The 22899-nt window shown below is 42.7% G+C and overlaps 1 protein-coding gene and 1 pseudogene across 1 annotated transcript; one reads left to right on the top strand and one right to left on the bottom strand.

Moving 5' to 3' along the window:
* Positions 1–4857: 4857 nt before the first annotated feature.
* On the bottom strand, positions 4858–12835 carry GIMAP4 (GTPase, IMAP family member 4). The gene is made up of 3 exons (XM_061166069.1): positions 12717–12835; positions 9952–10005; positions 4858–6577 (listed from the first exon to the last, which is right to left on the bottom strand). Exons 2-3 carry the CDS (start codon positions 9989–9991, stop codon positions 5658–5660), a joined length of 960 nt encoding a protein of 319 aa, XP_061022052.1. The 5' UTR covers positions 9992–10005; positions 12717–12835; the 3' UTR covers positions 4858–5657.
* Positions 12836–15058: 2223 nt separating this feature from the next.
* Positions 15059–17085, top strand: LOC133073106 (sulfate transporter-like; annotated as a pseudogene).
* Positions 17086–22899: the final 5814 nt, after the last annotated feature.

Genomic DNA, 22899 nt, shown 5'->3' on the forward strand with positions numbered 1-22899 from the left:
TAAAATGTCGATGTTCACTGTTGTGATCTCCTGTTTAATCACTTCTAATTTGCCTTGATTCATAGATCTAACATTCCACATTCCTACACAATATTACACTTTACAGCATCAGACTTTACTTCCATCACCAGTCACATCCACAATTGGGTGTTTTTGCTTTGAAGGTGATGGGATTCCAGTTGAGCTGTTTCAAATCCTAAAAGATCATGCTTTGAAAGTGCTGCACTAAATATGCCAGCAAATTTTGAAAACTCAGCAGTGGCCACAGGACTGGAAAAGGATTGGGATTTCATCCCAATCCCAAAGAGAGGCAATGACAAAGAATGCTCAAACTACTGCACAATTGCACTCATCTCACATGCTAGTAAAGTAATGCTTAAAATTCTCCAAGCCAGGCTTCAATGGTATGTGAACCATGAATTTCCAGATATTCAAGCTAGTTTTAGAAAAGGCAGAGTAAGCAGAAATCAAATTGCCAACATCCATCAGATCATCAAAAAAGCAAGAGAGTTCCAGAAAAACATCTACTCCTACCCTATTGACTACGCCAAAACCTTTGATTGTGTGGATCACAACAAACTATGGAAAATTCTTCAAGAAATGGGAATACCAGACCACCAGACCTTCCTCTTGAGAATCTGTATGCAGGTCAGGAAGCAACAGTTAAAACTGAACATGGAACAACAGACTGGTTCCAAATAGGGGAAGCAGTACGTCAAGGCTGTATATTGTCACCCTGCTTATTTAACTTATATGCAGCGTACATCATGAGAAATGCTGCGCTGGATGAAGCACAAACTAGAATCAAGATTGCCAGGAGAAATATCAATAACCTCAGATATGTAGATGACACCACCCTTATGGCAGAAAGTGAAGAAGAACTTAAAAGCCTCTTGATGAAAGGGAAAGAAGAGAGTGAAAAAGTTGGCCTAAAACTTAACATTTCAGAAAACTAAGATCATGGTATCTGGTCCTATCATTTCATGGCAAATAGATGCGGAAACAATAGAAATGGTGACAGACTATTTTTGGGGGCTCCAAAATCACTGCAGATGGTGACTGCGGCCATGAAATTAAGAGATGCTTGCTCTTTGGAAGAAAAGCTATGATCAAAATGGACAGCATATTAAAAAGCAGAGACATTACTTTGCCGACTAGGTCCATCTAGTCAAAGCTATGGTTTTTCCAGTAGTCATGTATGGATAGGAGAGTTGAACTGTAAAGAAAGCTGAGTGCTGAAGAATTGATGCTTTTGAACAGTGGTGTTGGAGAAGATTCTTGAGAGTCCCTTGGACAGCAAGGAGATCCAACTAGTCCATCCTAAAGGAAATCAACCCTAAATATTCATTGGAAGGCCTGATGTTGAAGCTGAAACTCCAATACTTTGGCCACCTGATGGGAAGAACTGACTCATTGGAAAAGACCCTGTTGCTGGGAAACATTGAAGACAGGGGGAGAAGGAGATGACAGAGGACAAGATGGTTGGATGGCATCATCAACTCAATGGACATGGGTTTGAGCAAACTTCAGAGGTTGGTGATTGATAGGGAAGCCTGACATGCTGCAGTCCATGGGATCGCAGAGATAGAGACAACTTACCAGGCTGAATGTGTTCTTTATAGTCTGGAAATGACTTACTACACAGCATCAGTAAATTGGTTAAAAAAAAAAACCAACAAAAAAAGCCAGACACCAGAGAGGAAGACTCTTATGCAGTATTAACAATATACATATATCATATATATATATTTATATGTGTGTGTTTGTGCATATTGGAGAGGGGCATGGCCATCCACTCCAGTATTCTTGCCTGGAGAATTCTCATGGACAGAAGAACCTGGTGGGCTACAGTCCATGGGGTCACAAAGAGTTGGACATGACTGAGCGACTAAACACACATGTGTATGTGTGTGTGTGTGTGTGTGTGTGTGTGTGTGTAGTTGTTCAGTCACTCAGTCATGTCTGACTCTTTGCCACCCCATGGACTGCAGCACGCCAGGCTTCCCTGTCCTTCACCATCTCCTGGAGCTTGCTGAAACTCACGTCCATTGAGTTAATGATGCAATGCAACCATCTCATCCTCTGTTGTCCCCTTCTCCTCCTGCCTTCAATCTTTCCCAGCATCAGGGTCTTTTCTAATGAGTCAGTTCTTCACAACAGGTGGCCAAAGTATTGGACCTTCAGCTTCAGCATCAGTCCTTCCAATTCAGGCTGTTTTCATTTAGGTTTGACTGATCTCTGTGCAAACCAAGGGTCTCTCAAGAGTCTTCTCCAACACCACAGTTCAAAAGCATCAATTCTTCGGCAAGCAGCCTTCTTTATAGTCCAACTCTCACATCCATACATGACTACTGGAAAATTCATAGCTTTCACTATACAGACCTTTGTTGGCAAAGCAATATCTTTGCTGTTTAATACACTGTCTAGATTTGTCATACCTTTCCTTCCATGGAGCAAGCATCTTCTAATTTCATGCCTACAGTCATCATCCGCAGTAATTTTGGAGCCCAAGAAAAGAAAATCTGTCACTGTTTCTCCTTTTTCCCTTCCTACTTGTGATGAAGTGATGGAACCAGATGCCATGATCTTAGTTTTTTGAATGTTGAGTTTTAAGCCAGCTTTTTCACTCTCCTCTTTTACCCTCATCAAATGGCTCTTTAGTTCCTCTTCAATTTCTGGCATAGGGTGGCACCATCTGCATATCTGAGGTTATTGATATTTTCCTGGCAATCTTGATTCCAGCCTGTGCTTCCTCCAGCCCAGCATTTCTCATGATGTTCTCTGCATAAAAATTAAGTAAACAGGCTGAGCCTTGTCATACTCGTTTCTCAATTTTGAGCCAGTCTGTTGTTCCACACAAGGTTCTAACTGCTGCTTTTTGACCCACAAACAGATTTCTCAGGAGACAGGTGAGGAGGTCTGATATTCCCATCTCTTAAAGATCACAGTTTGTTGTGATCCACAGGGTCAAAGGCTTTAGCATAGTCAATGAAGCAGAATTACATGCTTTTCTTAAATTCCTTTGCTTTCTCTATGATCCAATGGATGTTGGCAATTTGATATCTGGCTCTTCTGCTTTTTGTAAACCCAGCATGGAAAATTGTAAATATTATTTTATAAATATTATATATGTGTATATATATCATGCACATCTTTTTTTAAAGTCACATTCCTTAAGCATCAGGGAAGGGAGCCGAGTCCTTGGCAATCAGTAAAGCAAGGGGAGGTGATGAATTCCAGCGGAACTCTTTAAATCCTGAAAGATGATGCTGTTAACGTGCTGCACTCAGTGTGCCAGCAAATCTGGGAAACTCAGCAATCGCCACAGGATTGGGAAAGGTCGGTTTTCACTCCAATCCCAAAGAAAGCCAGTGCCAAAGTACGGCAAATAATTACAGTGCTGCTGCTGCTGCTAAGTCGCTTCAGTTGTGGCCAACTCTGTGCTACTCCATAGACATTGAACACATTTCAATCCACTCTTGGATATGTCTCAGGGACTTTTAAACCACACATTCTTATAGCAAAACAAGTATTCACATACCCATGTTCAGATTATTTTGATGAAATGATTAAAGTAATGAGATGGGAAATAAATAGCAGAATGATTTTCTTTGTCTCATCTACGGCATTAACCTGGGACACAAGAATAAGAATAATTGAATGCATTTATACTGAAAATTACCACTGCAGCTAGCTTTTTTTTTTTTTTTTTCATCTTAAACCTGAATTTAATCTTCTTTGAGGGGTATATGTTGTTCTTTGGTTGAATATTTGCTTGTGGAAAGTTGTAATACAATAGCATGTTAAATTCACACCTAAGAATTTTGACTGAAATGCTTATGATGAAAACCATAGAGACCAAGTCCTCCCACATTCTGCAGAGTGAAACCAAATCTGTCTGCTCAGAGTGACTGCCTCTGCTGGAGTCCTCTGCTTCTTTGCCAGCTGCTTCTCATATCCTAGAGCCTTTTCTAACTTCCCTGGTGGCTCAGATGGTAAAGCGTCTGCCTACAATGCGGGAGACCTGGGTTCCACCCCTGGGTCAAGAAGATCCTCTGGAGAAGGAAATGGCAACCCATTCCAGTACTCTTGCCTGGAAAATCCCATGGACAGAGGAGCCTGGTAGGCTACAGTCCATGGGGTCGCAAAGAGTCAGACACGACTGAGTGACTTCACTTCACTTTAGCGACTGAACAACAACAGCAATAGTTTCTTTATAATAGTATGTTAGTTTCTACTGTACAGCAAAGTGAATCAGCTATAGATAGATAGCAGCTGTATTAAAGGTAGAGTCCTGTGTGTTTGGGGGAAATCAGGGCAAGGCATATGTCCTCTTTTGGACAGAATGGGTTAGGGAGTGGAGAAGATGATTTTAAGATGACCAAGCAAGGAGAGTTGGCATAGGTCACATGTGACCTCCAGACCATGTTGGAAGAACTTGGAAATGTGCCTGGGGAAAGCCTACACATTACTAGGTGAAGAGGACCCATTGGAAGAGGAGAAAAGGGACAAGGATGTCTCTATTTTCATCCATAGATTTAAAAGAATTTTTGCAGCAGAAAAGCCACAAAGGTCTCAGAAACCTCGGTTACACATAATTTCTACCAACATGTAATGGATGAATCCAAGGAGAATGTAGACTTTGACTCACAGAGGGGTTGAGAATGTGGCTCAAACCTTCTGGGGGGTAAAGGGGAGGGGAGATGTCTGGAGGGTGAACCATGTCTACACCAAAATCATCTTGAACTTTTACAAAAAACTGAAATTCATCCCTGTGTTCTTAGAAGGAATAGTGGTGCTTTCCAAGAAAAACAAACAAACAAACAAACAAACAAACCAGATTCCAATTTGCACAAGTATGAGAGAACAGAAACGTTTTATTAAAATAACAATAAGCAAACAATTCATCTGCATGGGGCAGCTGTTAGTTTCACAGGAAAAGGAGAGAATTGACTTTCAGCAAACCGGTTGTTGTTGGTCAAAGATTTCCTACAAATACACCTGAATACACCAAGCATTGTTCTCTTATCTGTTCAATATCTTTTGCGCCTTTTGGCATTTCACGTAGTTGAGTTCTGAAAGATCTATTTGCCAGAGAACTCTTTGTTTGTAATGATCAGTTAATAAGGAACAATTTGAGGCCTTCAGTAAAATTATAAGTGAACAAATTTCCATTCATCTAGAAAGATTTCTATCAGTATCTCCTTCTGTAAGCTTAACTAATGGAAAGAATTGATCCTTCTAATAAACTCTAAGGGTAAGATGATCAGTGCAGTCTAAAGACAAATTAAGTGAGAAAAAGCTGTAGGAGAAGATCACCTACCAATCTAGAAAGAATCTAGAGGAGAAATTTTTTCTAGGGAGGGATAAATAGAGAAAGCTCGGGGTCATCTTCTTTGGTCTCCTGCATTCCCTGTCTTAGTGTCTCTGAGAAAGAATTTACAAATTAGGGAGCATCAATGCTTTCTGCTTTGGAGTTTCACAAGTTGAGAATGTATCCCTTTCCTGTTAAATCAATCAAACACATACCAATTATCAATAGTGAACTTTATTCTCCTTAGCCCTGAGAGTCTCAGAGAAAAAGGAGAATGCTCTGACTTACATGGGGCAGGAGCACCCGAAAATATGCAGGAAATATAGACAGATTTTCATGAAGTTTAATCCCTAAACAGAGTGAAGACAAAGGAAGCAACCCGTAACAAGGTAAAGATGGTTTCAAGTATCTCATTCTGACTCAAAACATCATCTCTGGCTGTTTGCTGCCTTGAAACCCAGTAAGCCTCCCTTTCTGCCAATTGCCTTTCCATGTGCACCGTCCGCTTTTGCTGTTCTAGTTCATCCTTCAGCTTTCTGATTTCCTCTTCGAACTCCTGTTTTATCTGAGCTTTCGCTCTCTCAAGCTCTGCTCTGTAATTTTCTAGTAACACTTGGATTTGTTTCTGAATCTCCTCCTCGGTCTTCTGATACAGGCTATTCGTGTAGTATCTCCCATTGCACTTGTCCACCACATCCTGGACCAGGGCCAGCAGCTGCTCCCTCTGGTTCTCCTGCTCAGCTCCTGTGGCGTTGTTATTGAAAACACAGTAGCGATCTCTGAACTTGCGAATCAGCTCTTGGATGGCTGTAGGAGCATACTTTAAGTAATCATGGAAATCCATGCCGCCTATGTCATCTTTCCGGGTGAATAAGAGAATCATGTGTTCCCTAGCTCTCTCTCCAAACATCGTCAGGATCTTCTCTGTGGCTTTCTGGTCTTCTGGCGTGTAAGGGCCCAGTGGGATGACCAGAAGCAGAGCGTGAGGCCCCGGGGAGGTCAGCACCATGCAGCGGGTAATCTCCTTGACAGTCTCAACATCTGGGACGTCTGTGTCAAAGAGGCCAGGTGTGTCTACGACAACAATTTCTCTCCCCCTCCAGGTGCTGTTTCCTTTCTCACAGTGCTTGGTGATGGATACAGGTGAAGGGATAGACAGAAACACTTTCTCTCTGAGGATGCTGTTTCCTGTTGCACTTTTTCCTGCCCCAGTCTTACCCACTAAGACAAGTCTCAGCTGGGAATCTCCGGGGTATGCAAGCCCTGGAACATCAGGAAACAAAAGTCCAAGTGTTAGAATGAACTTCAACTGTCTCCCCTGCAAGTCTCCTGCCCACTGAATAAATATTCAACCCTGAATGTTCATTGGAGGGACTGATGCTGAAGCTGAAGCTCCAATACTTTGGCCACCTGATGCAAAGAGCAGACTCACTGGAAAAGATTCTGATGCTGGGAAAGGGTGAAGGCAAAAGGAGAAGGGGTGGCAGAGGATAAAATGGCTAGACAGCATCGCCAAATCAGTGGACATGAGTTTGAGCAAACTCCAGGAGAGGGTGGAGAACAGAGGAACCTGGCATGCTGCAATCCATGGGCACGACTTAGCAACTGGACAACAATAACAACAGATATTTTTCAGGATCCCTTTCAGCTCTTACTCTGACCTTGTGGAAGCAAACAGCTCATAGAGAAGGAAACAATGTGATTAAGAAGAGACTCTGAGTTGCTACCAGTAGCTGTTCTTCATAAGATATGAATATTTGACTTCCTAGGAAAGTTGAAAGTTAATATCAGAGCAGCAGAGCACAGCAATGGAAACCTGAATTTAAACACCAAGTCATCTACCAGCTCTTTGCGTGCTTGTATTCAGCAAGTCTCTGCATATCTCTGCATTGTGTCTATAAAGTCTATAAAGTCCTCTGGATTTGTCAGCCATAGGCCCAGGACCAGAGGGAAGGCAATTGACAATCACACATGAAACCCTCTTTTTCCGAGAAGGCAGAACTTGCCGGCTGGCCCTTGAACCTAAGGGTCTGATTCCTGCATGAGGAATCCTATGTTATATCTACCCATTTCTGCTTTGAGACAATGCCTACATTATTCCAGGTACAACATTATAGACACTGTTACCAACTCCAGTTTATTTTCAGAGCCATCACCATTCACCCAGGTCCTTGGACTAGAAAGCTAGGAGTCATCCTTGACTCCCCTCTTTCCCCTACTTTCCAGACCCAACCCATCAGCATGTTCTCTTGGCTCCAAATCTGTTCCCCTGTCTCTGTTTTGAAGATCATCATTCCAGTCCAGATTCCATCACCACCCCTGCCTCAGCAGTCTCCTAACAGGTGTCTCCACTTCCACTTTGTCCCTTTCAGTCTATTCTGTGAGGTGGGCTAATCTTGAAAAAATATCAATCAAACAGAACCAGGAACTTGCAGAAACCCCTCCTGTGATGTCCACAAAATCTGTAGTTAACCTCCATCTCCCACACACTTTCTGATGAAGTGTTTGCTGATCCCTGAATCCCTAAGGCAGAGATTTCCCCATCTGAGAACCAGAATCCCGGGATAAAAGAAGTAAATTTCCCAATGCTGCAAACACTGGATATGGGATGGCTAAGATTTATCTAAGAAAAAATGTACATAAGAATTCAGAGTATTTTTAATAGTTATCCTCACAATAGAAGCGCCAACCTAAGGAGATCCCAGGGCATTGGTTGCCCTTAGAGAGAGGGTATAGGAAAATCATGGCCTGGCAGTAAAAAGGTACCAAGGCCAGTGCCAACACTGCAATCATTGGCCAATGCCGATAACGAATGGATGGCAACCTCTGAAGATGGCAGCCATAGCCACGAAGGAGCCCATCTCTGCACTCATGCCTCTTGGGAAGGTGGATTCTCAGCTCCTCTCATCAGGATGCTGAGTCTGTTTCTCCAACCCTTCAGTCTGACTGGGCCATGTGACTTGCTTTGGATCATAGGATCATGAAAACATGGTTAAGCAGAGAATCCAAAAACGCTGACACATTGTGCTTTGCCTTCTCTTTCTGATTTCTGGAACTCTACACCTGCCCTGGACTAGCCGACTTGATGAGGGACACAAGGCCCTGTTACCCTGTCTGCCTGGTCAACCCAGAGCTTGCTGACCACCAGACATGTCTGTGAGGCTAGTCAAGATTATTGTGTTATATCCTGAACCACCAGCCAAGCACCCGCACATGAGTCAGTCTGGCTGAGACTAGACAGATTGGTTCAGACCCAAGCACGGCCCAAGTGACCCTCAAAATTAAGAGCCAAGCAAATGGTTGCTGTTTTAGGTTCCTAAATTGTGGGATGATTTGCTAAACCAGCAAAAGCTCAAATGATAGAATCTATCTGGTCCCATCACTTCATGGGAAATAGATGGGGAGACAGTGGAAACAGTGGCAGACTTTATTTTGGGGGGCTCCAAAATCACTGCAGAAGGTGATCGGAGCCATGAAATTAAAAGATGCTTACCCCTTGGAAGGAAAGTTATGACCAACCTAGATAGCATATTAAAAAGCAAAGACATTAATTTGCCCACAAATGTCCATCTAGTCAAGGCTATGGTTTTTCCAGGAGTCATGTATGGATGTGAGAGTTGGACTATAAAGAAAGCTGAGCGCCAAAGAATTGATGCTTTTGAACCGTGGTATTGGAGAAGACTGTTGAGAGTCCCTTGGACTGCAAGGAGATCCAACCAGTCCATCCTAAAGGAGTTCAGTCCTGGGTGTTCATTGGAAGGACTGATGTTGAAGCTGAAACTCCAATACTTTGGCCACCTGATACGAAGAGCTGACTCATTTGAAAAGACCCTGATGCTGGGAAGGCATTTGGGACAGGAGGAGAAGGGGACGTCAGAGGATGAGATGGTTGGATGGCATCACCGACTCAATGGACATGAGTTTGGGTGGACTCCAGGAGTTGGAGATGGACAGGGAGGCCTGGTGTGCTGTGATTCATGGGGTCGCAAAGAGTCAGACACGACTGAGTGACGGAACTAACTAAGTTCCTAGGATAAAGGGGTAGAGGGAGGGTTATATAAGAAACGGAGTGATCAGTCTGTTGAGTTTATTGCTTAGAGTGAGGCCACTGGGAGCAGGGAAATTAGGGGCCTGAATGAGGCACTGATCACCCTGACATTCCTCCTTTTCAGTCCTCTTGGGCTAAAGAGAGGGGCAGAGAAACCACCTGGGAGGCCACAACCCCTGATCCGGTGTGCCCACATGGTAAATTCAAGTCACTCAGTCATGTCTGACTCTTTGCGACCCTATGGACTGTAGCCTACCAGGCTTCTCCTTCCATGGGATTTTCCAGGCAAGAGTACTGGAGTGGGTTGCCATTTCCTTCTCCAGCCCACATGGTAGGAAGTAGCAAATAAGAAACCTCATCAAGCCCAGGAGCAGTCAGGGTATTGGAACTCTCCTCCTGCTCGCTGGTAAGCTATATCGCAAGGAGGATGCATAGAGGGTAGAGAGACCGAGAGAGCAGAGCAAATGAAGGGAAAATGAGAAATGTGGTTGAAGACATTTTACTCTTGTACAGATTGACTGGATGACAGGGCAGGAGAGTCCCAGCCCTCCTCCCCAAGCCTGGCTGCCTTCCCCAAGCAGCCTCTCACCATGGCTGGTCCTGTGTTCGCTGAGGTACTGGGCTGCCATTGTGGTTTGGATTCCTGGGACCAAAGAGACATAACTATGTTATTACAGGGAAATGCAGAATAAACCAGAAACATCAATCTCCTGTAAACAACAGTTTCTTTTTTTTCATAAACTTGCTACTCGATCTCTCCTCTATTTCTCAATACTTCTTATTTCTGCTTTCAGTCCCATTTTCAGATTGTCATTTTTCTTACACAGATGTAAGTGCTTCAAGTGCTTCCTTGGCACTGGTTTTGGGTGCCCTTCCCTCCTCTATTCAGTGAATTATTGCTCTGAATGCCATTTATATGTAGTCTGCAGCCTGGATCCTTCCCAGAGTTCCAACCTTTTCTATCCCATTCACATTCTCCATTTGGCAATTTTGTGGGCATCTCAAACCGATTTGGACAAAATGAAACCCTGACCTCCATCCCCAGCCTGGTTCGCATTTCAGTAAATGGCATCATGAAATGGCTCATGCAGAAGCTTGAGATCATCTCTAAAACACTTCTTTCCTCACTTACTCACAGCCCATCACCAAATCCTATAGATTTTAGTTCCCCAAATGAAAAATTATCCATTTCTCTCTATCTCCATGTGAATCCAATCCTATCATTTGATTGCAATGTAGTAGGCTCCCAAATGATACTGTATTTTCAATCCCTCCTCTACTCAATAGTCAGATGCCTTTTTAAAATTTATAATCTAAGCCTAACTGCTTTATAGTATTGTGTTGGTTTCTGCCAAACAGCAGCATGAATCAGTCAGAGGTTCACCCGTGTTTGCTCCCACTGGAACATCCCTCCCTCCTCCCTCCGTATCCCACCCCTCTCGGTTGTTACCGAGCCCTGGTCTGAGGTCCCTGAATCATACAGCAAATTCCCATTGGCTACCTATTTTATATATGGTAATGTATATTTCCATGTTACTCTCTCTATACATAGTCAGATACCTTTTTGATATTTGTGTTTTTTTCTCATTTAGATTTTCTAATGGATTGCTTTTGTTTTTTATTTTTCAAATAGTTGAAAGCCCTTGGAATGGTCCCGAAGGACTTGCACGATCAATTTCTCTCTCTCTCTCTCAAAAAGCTTTAAGCATACTGGCCTCCTCAGTGTCCTCTGAATCCTCTAAGCTCCCCCCAGCTCCTAGACCTTTGAGGAGCACTTCCCCCTCCCCAGAGCACTCCCACCCCCACCCAATGGCCAACTGGTTTCTGCTCAGCCCTGAGGTCTCAGAGTTTTGTTATTTCTCCAGAGGGGGCCTCTCTACCCAGATCATCGACCAACAAGACAGGTTTGGTGTGGAGTTTGTTCTAACTACACCCAAGAGTTTCTATAGAATACATACCACAATAGGAAGTGGTTTGATTTTTTTTTTTTTTTTACTGTCTCCTTGTAGACTGCTAGCTTTGTGATGGTGAACCTTCTGTGTCTTGCATACCCCCTATTCCCAAGGGAAGAAGCACAATATTGGACAAAGCATGGTTCTCAAAAATATTTGCTTAATAAATGAATTGATTAAAAAATACCCCACTGTTTCTTGCCTTCTCTGTGACTGAGCTTTATGTCTAGCTTGCATCTGACTGTGAAAAAACTTATCTTTTCCTTATTAAAAACACATTGCTCTTGAAACATGGCATTACATTTTAGATGCTTTCCTTTATCACTGCCTACTAAGGTTGGGCAATGGAGAAAGCCATTTTAAGAATTCTTAGCAGAGCAGATTTTAACTAGAACAGGCTGAAAATGCTATTTGCTAAAGACAGAGTCATCTGATAGGAATGCATCAAATACAAATTTGAAACACTTTCTTTTGAAAGTCAATTAGGAATAAGAGTAGGAAACAGCTTCTTATAAACTGGGAACTGAAATTACCGAATTTTAAAGAATAAGCTTTTTTCATAAAGTTGATGTTGGTTGTGGGTGTTAGAAGAAGGAGTAAAATACCAGAAACACATAAAGAACACACAAGGTTTGTGTTATTTCTTAAAGTCTACTGTCCAGTCTATGGACTCTGTCTTCAGCATTCTTTAATGCTGTTCTGTTTATCTTAGTTCAAATATAAAACCAGAGGACTGACCTTCTCTACACACTGACATTGGATGGCTGAATTCTCCTCCTACTGTCTAAGGAACAAGCATCTGTTGGTACCCTGCTTTTCCTGAATTGTAGACAGTAACATGGGTTGGTGTCTCTCTCCTCCTGTCTTCTAAAATTTTCTCTTCCCCAACTCAGGGTGAGGCCCAGGAAGAGACTATCCCTGAGGAGGTAGGTCCAAAGGGGCAGCTCTGAGCAGAGAGTTAACTGGGTAACAGACTCACTGGTCCTGCTCTGCGTGCTGGCTTTGGAAGAGGAGAAGTGCTGAGCTGTGTCTCTTACATCTCCTGGAGCTCTTCTCACCCCAAGCTTCCCACAGAATGAATTCTGTCTGCTTGGTCAATGCTAATCCTGAAAACTTCAAGTTTTCTTATAAACTCTATGAATGGTGAGAGGAATCATTCGTTTGTACAAGTATCCCCTCAGCAGTCACCATGGAAAGAGGCATCAATTTGTAGGGCTCAGCCTTCAAAACAGATTACAGCCTAAAATCATCAAAAACAGGAAACAGAAACCCAATGAGAAATATATTCTGAGAGCAAGTTTGCAAGGTTTAAGATATAGATCCAGGGGAGGAGTTCCCCTCCATCAAATGACACATTTCCCTCCCTCCCTCTCACCCCCCACAAACACCCCTCTTCCCTTACCTAGAAAATCTGGGACCTGCTCCCTTCTCTTACTTTGAAGACAAGGCTGAACCAGGAGGTGATGCAAAGCTGTTAAAAAGAGGAGGCAGGAGGAGACAGGAAGTGAGGGAGGAGCCACCCAAACTCACGCAAAAGACCTGCTGCCCCTGTGATCATCTAGGAGTGTTAGAACTCTTCGCAAAGATGAAACTGTTTTGTGTGGTTCTGTTCAGTTGCCCTGAGCCACATGGGCTATTGAGTTCATGAAATGCAATAAGTGTAATTGAAGAGCTGAATTTTAAATTTTATTCAAAATTGTTTAATTGAAAGTTACAGTTAAACAGCCACACCTGCCTAGTTGCTACCATATTTGGCTGTGCAAAGACTACAAAGGGGAGGGAAACAAGATGGGTCACACTGTGAAAGTCAAGAAAAAACTACTGGGTCAAAACCAGAGTGCTGACACTCAGAGTGTGGCCAAGATGGCAGGGTAGGAAGACCCTGAACTCAACTCCTCCTATGGGCACGCCAGAATTACAAGTATTTAGAAAGTAACTATGACCTAAGAACTAGTAGAAAAGATTTTCCACAACTAAAGGTAAAAGGAAGGAACCACAACAAGACGGATAGGAGGGAGTAAGGTCAAGACTCACATCCCTAGGTAAGTGACTTGCAAATGGGAAGATAATCACAACAACAGAGGTTTTCCCCAAGGAGCAAGGGGTTGGGCCCCATTTCAGACTCCCTGGGGTGGGGATGGAGTCCCACACTAGAAAGGTGAGCCCCCAAAATATCTGACTTTGTTGTGTCATTGCTAAGTTGTGTCTGGCTCTTTATGACCCCATGGACTATAGCCCACCAGACTCCTCTGTCAATGGGATTCTCCAGGCAAGAATCCTGGAGTGGGTAACCATTTTGTTCTCTGGGGGCTCTTCCTGACCCAGGGATTGAATGCACATGTTCTGCATTGCAGGCAGCTTCTTTACCACTGAGCCACCTGAGAAGCCCCAAAACATGTGACCTTGAAGGCTACAAGGCTTACACATGGGAAAGTGAGAAGGCGTGAGAAGCAGAGACCCCACTCTATATATATGTTCTCGGATTGGAAGAATCAATATTGTGAAAATGTCTATACTATTACAATATTGTTCTATACTATCCAAAGTAATCTATAGACTCAATGCAATTTCTATCAAATAACCAATGGCAATTCTCACAGAATTAGAACACAAAATTTTACTATTTGTATGGGAACACAGATGACCCTGAATAGCTAAAATAATCTTGCCAATAAAATGAACAACATAGAAGAACTGGACAAATTCTTAGAAAGGTACAATCTCCCAACAGCGAACCAGGAAAAAATCAAATATATGAATAGACCAATAACCAGTTCTATAGTCTCCCTATTGGGGAATCTAACCCGGTCTCCCACTTGACAGGTGGGGATACTGGTAAAGAATCCACCTGCAATGCAGGAGACCCAGGTTGAGAAGATCCCCTGAAGAAGGAAATGGCTACCCACTCCAGTATTCTGGCTTGGAGAATTCCATGGACTGTGTAGTCCATGGGATCACAAAGAGTCAGACACAACCGAGCGACTTTCACTTTCACAATAACTAATCATGAAACTGAATGTGCTATTTAGACCAAGAAACAAAAGTCCAGGACCAGATGGCTTCACAAGTGAATTCTACCAAACATTTATGAGAATGTTAACAGCTGTCCTTCTCAAATAATTTCAAAAAATTGCAGAGGAAGAAATACTTCCGAACTCATTGTATGAGGCCAGCATCACTCTGATACCAAAATCAGAAAAGATAACACAAAAAAAGAAAAGTATAGGCCAATATCACTGATGAACATATATGCAAATGTCCTCAACAAAATATTAACAAACTGTGTGGGCTTTCACTCTAGAGTCTCCTTCTGCACCTCCCAGATGGTGCCTGCATGCCACTCCCCTGCCCTGCCTGGCTGGGTCCTCCTCTTTCAGGGGCCAGGCAATGGTTGGGCAGGGGTCAGTAGGTTAAAGGGATGCTGGCCTGAGGTGCGCTGCCTCTGCCCACACCACCTTATCCCCTCAGTCCCGCCATGGTGGAAGATGCATCTTGAAACCAAGTTGTGTGGGGGTGGCCCAGACTCAAGTGGTTTGGAAAAGTCTCTTGACCCAGAAATCACAGAGAGCTATTCCAAAGTAGAAGGAATGCACTCAAACTAGCTTGGCCTGAAGGTAGAAAGTGAGAAGAGAGTCCTAGACCAGTTGCATTGAGGACTGAAGAGCTCCTGTGAGGATTTGCCAATCTGATTGACTTGCTCAGGGAGGCTGGAACATCTCTCTCCAGAAATGTCTTTGAAAAAATAAAAAGCAAGACACTCTTTCATCCAAGGACTCCATTAAAGGAAATAACCAACACAGTTCTCAGTGTAGGATCCCTCTGGAGCATAAAGAGGAATCATGTAACAGCTTCCAGCAATTTGAGACCAATGATCAGCACAGAACTTATCCTAAGGTCCACTTGGAGCCTTCAGAGAAGCCAGATACTAACTTCAGGCAATTTGCCACAAAAAACTAGAGCTGCCAGTGCCATCCAACCAAACCCCAAAATATCATTTTTGGTTTCCTTCCTGTTTTGCAGTGGCTCCCAAAATGTAATCTGGAGGAAAATATTTTAGGAGATGTGATGTCTGCCTTGACTGTGGGCATCTTGTTGGTGCCCCAGCCCACTGCTTATTCTCTCTTGGCTGGCCAGGAATGTATCAATGGTCTACACACATCTTCCTTTGCCAGTTTCATTTACTTCCTATTGGGGACCTCCCATCACATCTCTGTGGGCATTTTTGGAGCATTGTGCCTTATGATCAGTTAGCTGTAGTTGACCGAGAACTGTACGGAGCTGTCTATGACACTGCCCATGATGCTCCTTCTTTGGGAATGGTTTCAGATGGGAACACATTATTAAGCCAGACATCAGGCAAGGTATGTAACACAAGTAGCTATGACATTATAGTAGACAGTATGATAACCTTTAAGGTTGGAGTTTATCAGGCAGCAATGGGCTTCTTTCAAGGGGGCTTTGTTTCAGTCTATCTCTCAGATGTCTTGCTGAGTGGATTTGTCACCTGTGCCTCCTTCACAGCTCTTACATCTCAGGCCAAGTATCTCACTGGACTCAGACTCCCTTGGAACAATGGCGGGGATTATTCATCACTGAAAGTGAAAGTGTTAGTTGCTCAGTCATGTCCGACTCTTTGTGACCCCATGGACTGTAGCCCACCAGGCTCCTCTGTCCATGGGACTTCTCCAGGCAAGAATACTGGAGTGGATTGCCATGCCCTCCTCCAGGGAATCTTCCTGACCCAGGGATACAAACCGTGTCTCTTAAGTCTCCTGCATTCCGCCTGGAAAGCCAAATCTCTGGAGAGCCCTATATAAATTTAAGAATCTGCCCAAGATATGGGACTTACCTGGTAGCTCAGCTGGTAAAGAATCCACCTGTGATGCAGGAGACTCTCGTTCAATCCCTGGGTTCGGAAGATCCCCTGGAGAAGGGAATGGCTACCCACTCCAGTATCCTGGCCTAGAGAATCCCATGAATGATGTGGAGTATTAGCCAAATGGATACAGTTATCTGGTTTGGTACTGTGCTGTCCTCTGAACTAAGTACTGAAACAGGCCTGCTTATAGGGGTTGGTTTTTCCTATGTTTTGGCTCATCCTCTACACTCAGAAGCCAAAGACTTCATTGCTTGGCCCAACAAAAGAGCCTGAAATCTTTGAATCCATGTCTGCCTACAACTGTCAGGCTAAGTCAGCCATCAAGTTGGTCCACTTTGAATCTACTCTGTATTACATGAACAGAGAGTATTTTAAATCTTTATAAAAAAAAAAACAAAAACAAAAAACCCTCTCAATCCAGTCTTAGTGAGTTCAGTTCAGTTCAGTCTCTCAGTTGTGTCTGACTCTTTGCGACCCCATGGACTGCAGCCCGCCAGGCCTCCCTGTCCATCATCAACTCCCGGAGCTTGCTGAAACTCATGTCCATTTGAGTTGGGATTGCCATCCAATCATCTCATAGGCAGCTCAGAAGATGGTAGGAAAGAAAAAGATCAAAAGGGAAATAGCCGCTCTCAGTGGAATCCAGGATGAAGGTTCAGTGCGACTTTCCCATGATTCCTTAGAGTTCCACACCATCGTGACTGCAGTGCAATACAGCTTTTAGATACAGCCAGGGATATACATGATGAGAGAAGTTCTCAAGGTTTATGAAGCCGTTGGCATCCAGGTTCTGCTGGCTAAGTAAAATCCCTCTGTGCAGGACTTCCTGGCCCAGGGAGAGTACTGGAGAAATGAAGAGGAAAATCTCTTTTACAGTGTATGTGAAGCATGACTTTTGCAGAAGATTCTCAAAATTTGAAAGATATGTATGTTCCATACATATGGAACTGAGCTTTTCCAGTGACTGAGAAAGTAGATGTAACAGAGGAATACTGCCTAGCCAGTTGTTTAAATTTTGAGGTGTGCAGCACTTTGTACTATGGACCAGGAAATTGTCACCCCCTGGAGATTTTGGCCTTTTGGCTGGACAGAACTGTTCCTTTGAAGCTGATGGTCGTCGTCGATACACAAATGCAGCAGAGCTTTTAGTTAGGCAGAATCAAAAAGAAGAAACTACTGAGGTTTTCAGCTTTCTTGCACATATGGAATTAAATTAGTATCTGTTGAATTGAACTGTAGAGTAGCCCCCAAATTTAATGACCATCTTGTTTTAGGAGATAAGTGTCTGGACTCTTGCTTCCGCAGGAGGTTAAGGGGTAGAGATGGTATTTACATGCGAAGTGCTGGAGCCTGTTTGGCAGGGCTCCCTAGAGACAGAGTAGTAAGGAATTAGGGAAAGAATACTGTGTCTCCTCCTGTAAGAGCAGGTCAAGAGGCTTCCTGAGTGCAGGGTAGTAACTAGAAAATCTTGTGCTCACTTTGGGCTTCCCTAGTCCTTGTCTTCCTTGCCCACCCCCTACCCTTCAGATGCCACTCAGATCTCTGACAATTCGTCTCAGGCAAAGTCTTACCAGGAGTCTAATGGCTGAGCAGGTTTGTGAAATCCTACCAGCCAGCCTCACTTTATACAGAACACTCTTGATGATACATTTGATGTTTTTAATCAGCCTTTTGCTTTAGGGTAAGTAGGTAAGAAAAGAACTACTTAAAATCAGCCAGCACAATGAGAATCCTCCCTGTCTCTTCTGTGATCCCTCCCTGTCCCTGTTTCTGAGGACTTCTTCCCTTTAAGCGCTGTGTGCTTCCCGTGGAATCTGTCCTAAACTGCTGTATCTGATGAGCAGTGAGTAACGAGTTGGCCAGGCAAAAGGTAAAATGCTGGCTGGGTAATTTTATGTAGCCTTTACATTTTATTTATTTTTGGCTGCACCGGGTCTTTGCTGCTGCACCTGGGCTAATCTCCAGCGGCAGAGAGTAGGGCTAATCTCCAGTTGCAGGGAGTAGGGGTTTCTCTTGCTGGGAAGCATGGGCTCTAGGGCATGTGGGCTTCAGAAGCTGTGACACGTGGGCTCTAGAGCCTAAGCTCAGTACTTGTGGTGCACAGGCTTAGTTGCCCTGCAGTGTGAGATCCTCCCAGACTAGGGATGGAACCTGTGTCTCTTGCATTGGCAGGATTCTTTACTGCTGAGCCACCAGGGAAGCACATATGTAGCCTTTTAAATGAGTCTGAAGCAAATTGTTCAGGATAGATTGCAAAAAGGCGTGATTGACAGCTTCCCTTAACAATTTATTTATTTAGCAGTGAATTTATTTTTCCTTCCCATGATATTTTAGCAAGGGTCAACTGGGAATTGACAGTCTTTCTCATATTGAGAAGCTGCTGGTCATTTTTATTTACTCTGCAAGAAAAATTTATTGTAACAAATGGAAAAGAATGCACATAAGTGATAGTGTGCTTCCAAAAGAACATCAATAATTAATCTGTGGATGTTTTTAGTGAAAACAGAGTGAAAGCTTACTGCCATGCACCCTATTGATGTACAAAGAATACTGATGACAGTGAAAGCTTTTAACTCTATGAAAGAAAGTGAAAATGATAGTCACTCAGTCATGTCCAACTTTTTGCTACCCTATGGACTGTAGCCCGTCAGGCTCCTCTGTCCATGGGATTCTCCAGGCAAGAATACTGGAGTGGGTTGCCATGCCCTTCTCCAGGATGTCTTCTCAACCCAGGGATTAAACTTAGGTCTCCTGCATTGCAGGATCTTGGATCAGCTCTTTGGATCAGCTGAAACTATTATGTAAGAAGATTTAGAAGCATCACATTCATACAACCCAGATTCTGTGGGTGAATTATTTATGATAGCTGATCACAGGTTGTGGCATAGCAATATTTCCTTTTCAAAAGCAAGTATGCCCAACATTGAAAGCTTAAAGTTCTGTATCTGGACTTTTATGGATCGAGGAAATAAACGATTTTCCAATGTTAGGACTATGAGACTAGTTTATGTGAAAATGAATAGCGTCTTATTTTATACAAGCAAGATAAAAATAGCAAAAATGCAAAATCACTTTTAACCCACTCCTATATTCTAAAATGACTATGGTTTTTCCAGTAGTCATGTATGAATGCGAGAGTTGGACCACAAAGAAGGCTGAGTTCCAAAGAACTGATGTTTTTCAACTGTGGTGCTAGAGAAGACTCTTGAGAGTTCCTTGGACTACAAGGAGATCAAAAAAGTCAATCCTAAAGGAAATCTTTTCTGAATAATCATGAGAGGGACTGATACTGAGACTGAAGTTCCAATACTTTGGCCACCTGATGCAAAGAGCTAACTCATTGAGAAAGACCCTGATTCTGGGAAAGACTGAAGGCAGGAGAAGGGGATAACAGAGAACAAGATGGTTGTATGGCATCACCAGCTTGATGGACATGAGTTTGAGCAAGCTCTGGGAGTTGGTGATGGACAGGGAAGCCTGGTGTGCAGTACATGGGGTAGCAAAGGGTCGGACACCACTTAGTGACTGAACAACAATAAGATTCTAAAAAGTTAAAGTATTTATGAAAAGCAAAACTTATGAGTAGAGCATCTATTGGAGTGGGAGCCTTTTAAAAAATTTTTATATTTTGTATTGGAGTATAGCTGATTAAGGAGTGGGACACTTAAATATCTTTCTTGTTGGCTCCATAAATTGCAAGTGTTGCATTTCTTTTGGGAGAGCTCTCCCCATCATGAAAAATGCCATTCTGTTATTAAAAGAAAGCAGCATCTCATGAGCTAGATTTCTGTTTTTGAGGTGATTGACATCATGATTACATGTCATAGTGTCCTGAATGTTGAAATCCTTTTAGAAATTAAGCCTAGAAATTCAGCATTGTTAGCTGCTGTTTGTATTTGTCTTTTGTTCTTGTTTATAGCCAATATTTGCTCTTTCTTGTCAGTCTTATGAATAGTAAAATTTTAAAAATTAGCAAACCAAAGCTAACAATATGTCAAAAGGGTCATATACTGTGCTCAAGTGGGATTTATCCTAGGGATATGAGGATTTTTCAATTTCTGCAAACCAATCACTGTGATATACCATGTTAACAAATTGAAGAATAAAGAACATCCAATTATCTCAATAAATGTAGAAAAAGTTTGATAAAATTCAGCATCCATTTATAATAAAAAATCTCCAGAAAGAGGACATAAAGGGAACATACCTCAACACAATAAAGGCTGTATATGACAAACCACGGGCTTCCCTGGTGGCTCAGTGGGAAAGAGACTGCCTGTCAATGCAAGAGATGTTGGTTCGATCTCTGGGTGGGAAAGATCCCTTGGAGATGGGAATGGCTACCCACTCCGGTATTCTTGTTTGGGGGGTCCCACAGACAGAAGAGCCTGGCAGCTACAGTCCATGGGGTCAAAAGAGTTGGACATGACTTAGTGACTAAATAACAACAATGGGAAACTGATAGAAAACATCATACTCAACAGTGAAAAACTGAAAGCACTCAGCCTAGGATCAGGAGCAAGTTGATAATTCCCACTCTTGCCACTTTGACTGAACATAGTTTTGCAAGTCCTAGCCACAGTAATCAGAAAAGAAACAGAAATAAAAGCAATCCACATCAGAAAGGGAGAAGAAATTGTCACTGTTTGTAAATGACTTGATGCTATATATAGAAAATCCTAAAGAAAACTACTAGAGTTCAGGGAGGTCAGTGAAGTGCAGGATACAAAATTAATACAGAAAAATCTGTTGCATTTCTATACACTAACAAAGAACTATCAAATAGTGAAATTAAGGAAACAATCCCAAAGAAGGGCAATGCCAAAGAATGCTCAAACTACCACACAATTGCACTCATCTCACACATTTGTAAAGTAATGCTCAAAATTCTCCAAGCCAGGCTTCAACAATACGTGAACCATGAACTTCCAGATGTTCAAGCTGGTTTTAGAAAAGGCAGAGGAACCAGAGATCAAATTACCAACATCCGCTGGATCATCAAAAAAGCAAGAGAGTTCCAGAAAAACATCTATTTTTGCTTTATTGACTATGCCAAAGCCTTTGACCCTGTGGATCACAATAAACTGTGGAAAGTTCTGAAACAGATGGGAATACCAGACAGCCTGACCTGCCTCTTGAGAAACCTTGTATGCAGGTCAGAAAGCAACAGTTAGAACTGGACATGGAACAACAGGCTGGTTCCAAATGGGAAAAGGAGTATGTCAAGGCTGTATATTGTCACCCTGCTTATTTAACTTATATGGAGAGTACATCATGAGAAATGTTGGGCTGGAAGAAGCACAAGCTGAAATCAAGATTGCTGGGAGAATTATCAATAACCTCAGATATGCAGATGACACCACCATTGTGGCAGAAAGTGAAGAACTAAAGAGCCTCTTGATGAAAGTGAAAGAGGAGAGTGAAAAAGTTGGCTTAAAACTCAAGATTCAGAAAACTAAGATCATGGTATCCAGTCCCATCACTTCATGGCAAGTAGATGGGGAAACAGTGGAAACAGTGGCTGACCTTATTTTTTGGGGCTCCAAAATCACTGCAGATGGTCATTGCAGCCATGAAATTAAAAGATGCTTACTCCTTGGAAGGAAAGTTATGACCAACCTAGAAAGCATATTAAAAAGCAGAGGCATTACTTGTCAACAATGGTCCATCTAGTCAAGGCTATGGTTTTTCCAGTAGTCATATATGGACGTGAGATTTGGACTATAAAGAAAGCTGAGTGCTGGAAAATTGATGCTTTTGAACTGTGGTGTTGGAGAAGACTCTTGAGAGTCCCTTGGACTGCAAGGAGATCCAACCAGTCCATCCTAAAGGAAATCAGTCTTGAATGTTCATTGGAAGGACTGATGCTGAAGCTGAAACTCTGATACTTTGGCCACCTGATGCGAAGAGCTGACTCATTTGAAAAGACCCTGATGCTGGGAAAGATTGAAGGCAGGAGGAGAAGGGGACAACAGAGGATGAGATGGCTGGATGGCTTCACCAATTCAATGGACATGGGTTTGGATGGACTCCAGGAGCTGGTGATGGACAGGGAGGCCTGGTGTGCTGCAGTTCATGGGGTTGCAAAGAGTCGGACACAACTGAGTGACTGAACTGGAACTGGAAGGAAACAATCCCATTTACCTTGGCATAAAAAAGAAAGAAATAACTAGGGGTAAACCTAGCTAAAAGGAGATGAAAGACCTGGACTCTGAAAATTATACCACATTGATAAGAGAAATTGAAGACAACACAAACAGATGGAAAGACATATCATTTTCTTGAATTGGAAGAATTAATACTGATAAAGTGACCATAATACCCATGGTGATTTACAGATTCAATGCAATCTGTATCAAATTACCAATGACATTTTTTAAAGAACTAGAAGAAATAATTTAAAAAATTTATATGGAAACACAAAAGATCCTGAGAAGTCAAAACAATTTTGAGAAAGAAGAACAGAGTGGGAGGGATTATGCTCTGTGTAATCAAAACAATGTCAACAGTAATCAAGACAGTGTAGTATTGGAGCAAAATCAGACACATAGATTAGTGAAATGAAAAGAGGCCCCAGAAATAGACCCATGCATTTATGGTCAAGGAAGTAAGAATAACAACGGAGACAGTCTCTTAAATTGGACACCTACAGGTAAAAGAATGAAATTAGGGCACTTACTAACACAATATACAAAAAACCCTCAAG

The sequence above is a fragment of the Dama dama genome, chromosome 18, assembly GCF_033118175.1.
Source record: "Dama dama isolate Ldn47 chromosome 18, ASM3311817v1, whole genome shotgun sequence".
Classification (NCBI taxonomy): Eukaryota; Metazoa; Chordata; class Mammalia; order Artiodactyla; family Cervidae; genus Dama; species Dama dama.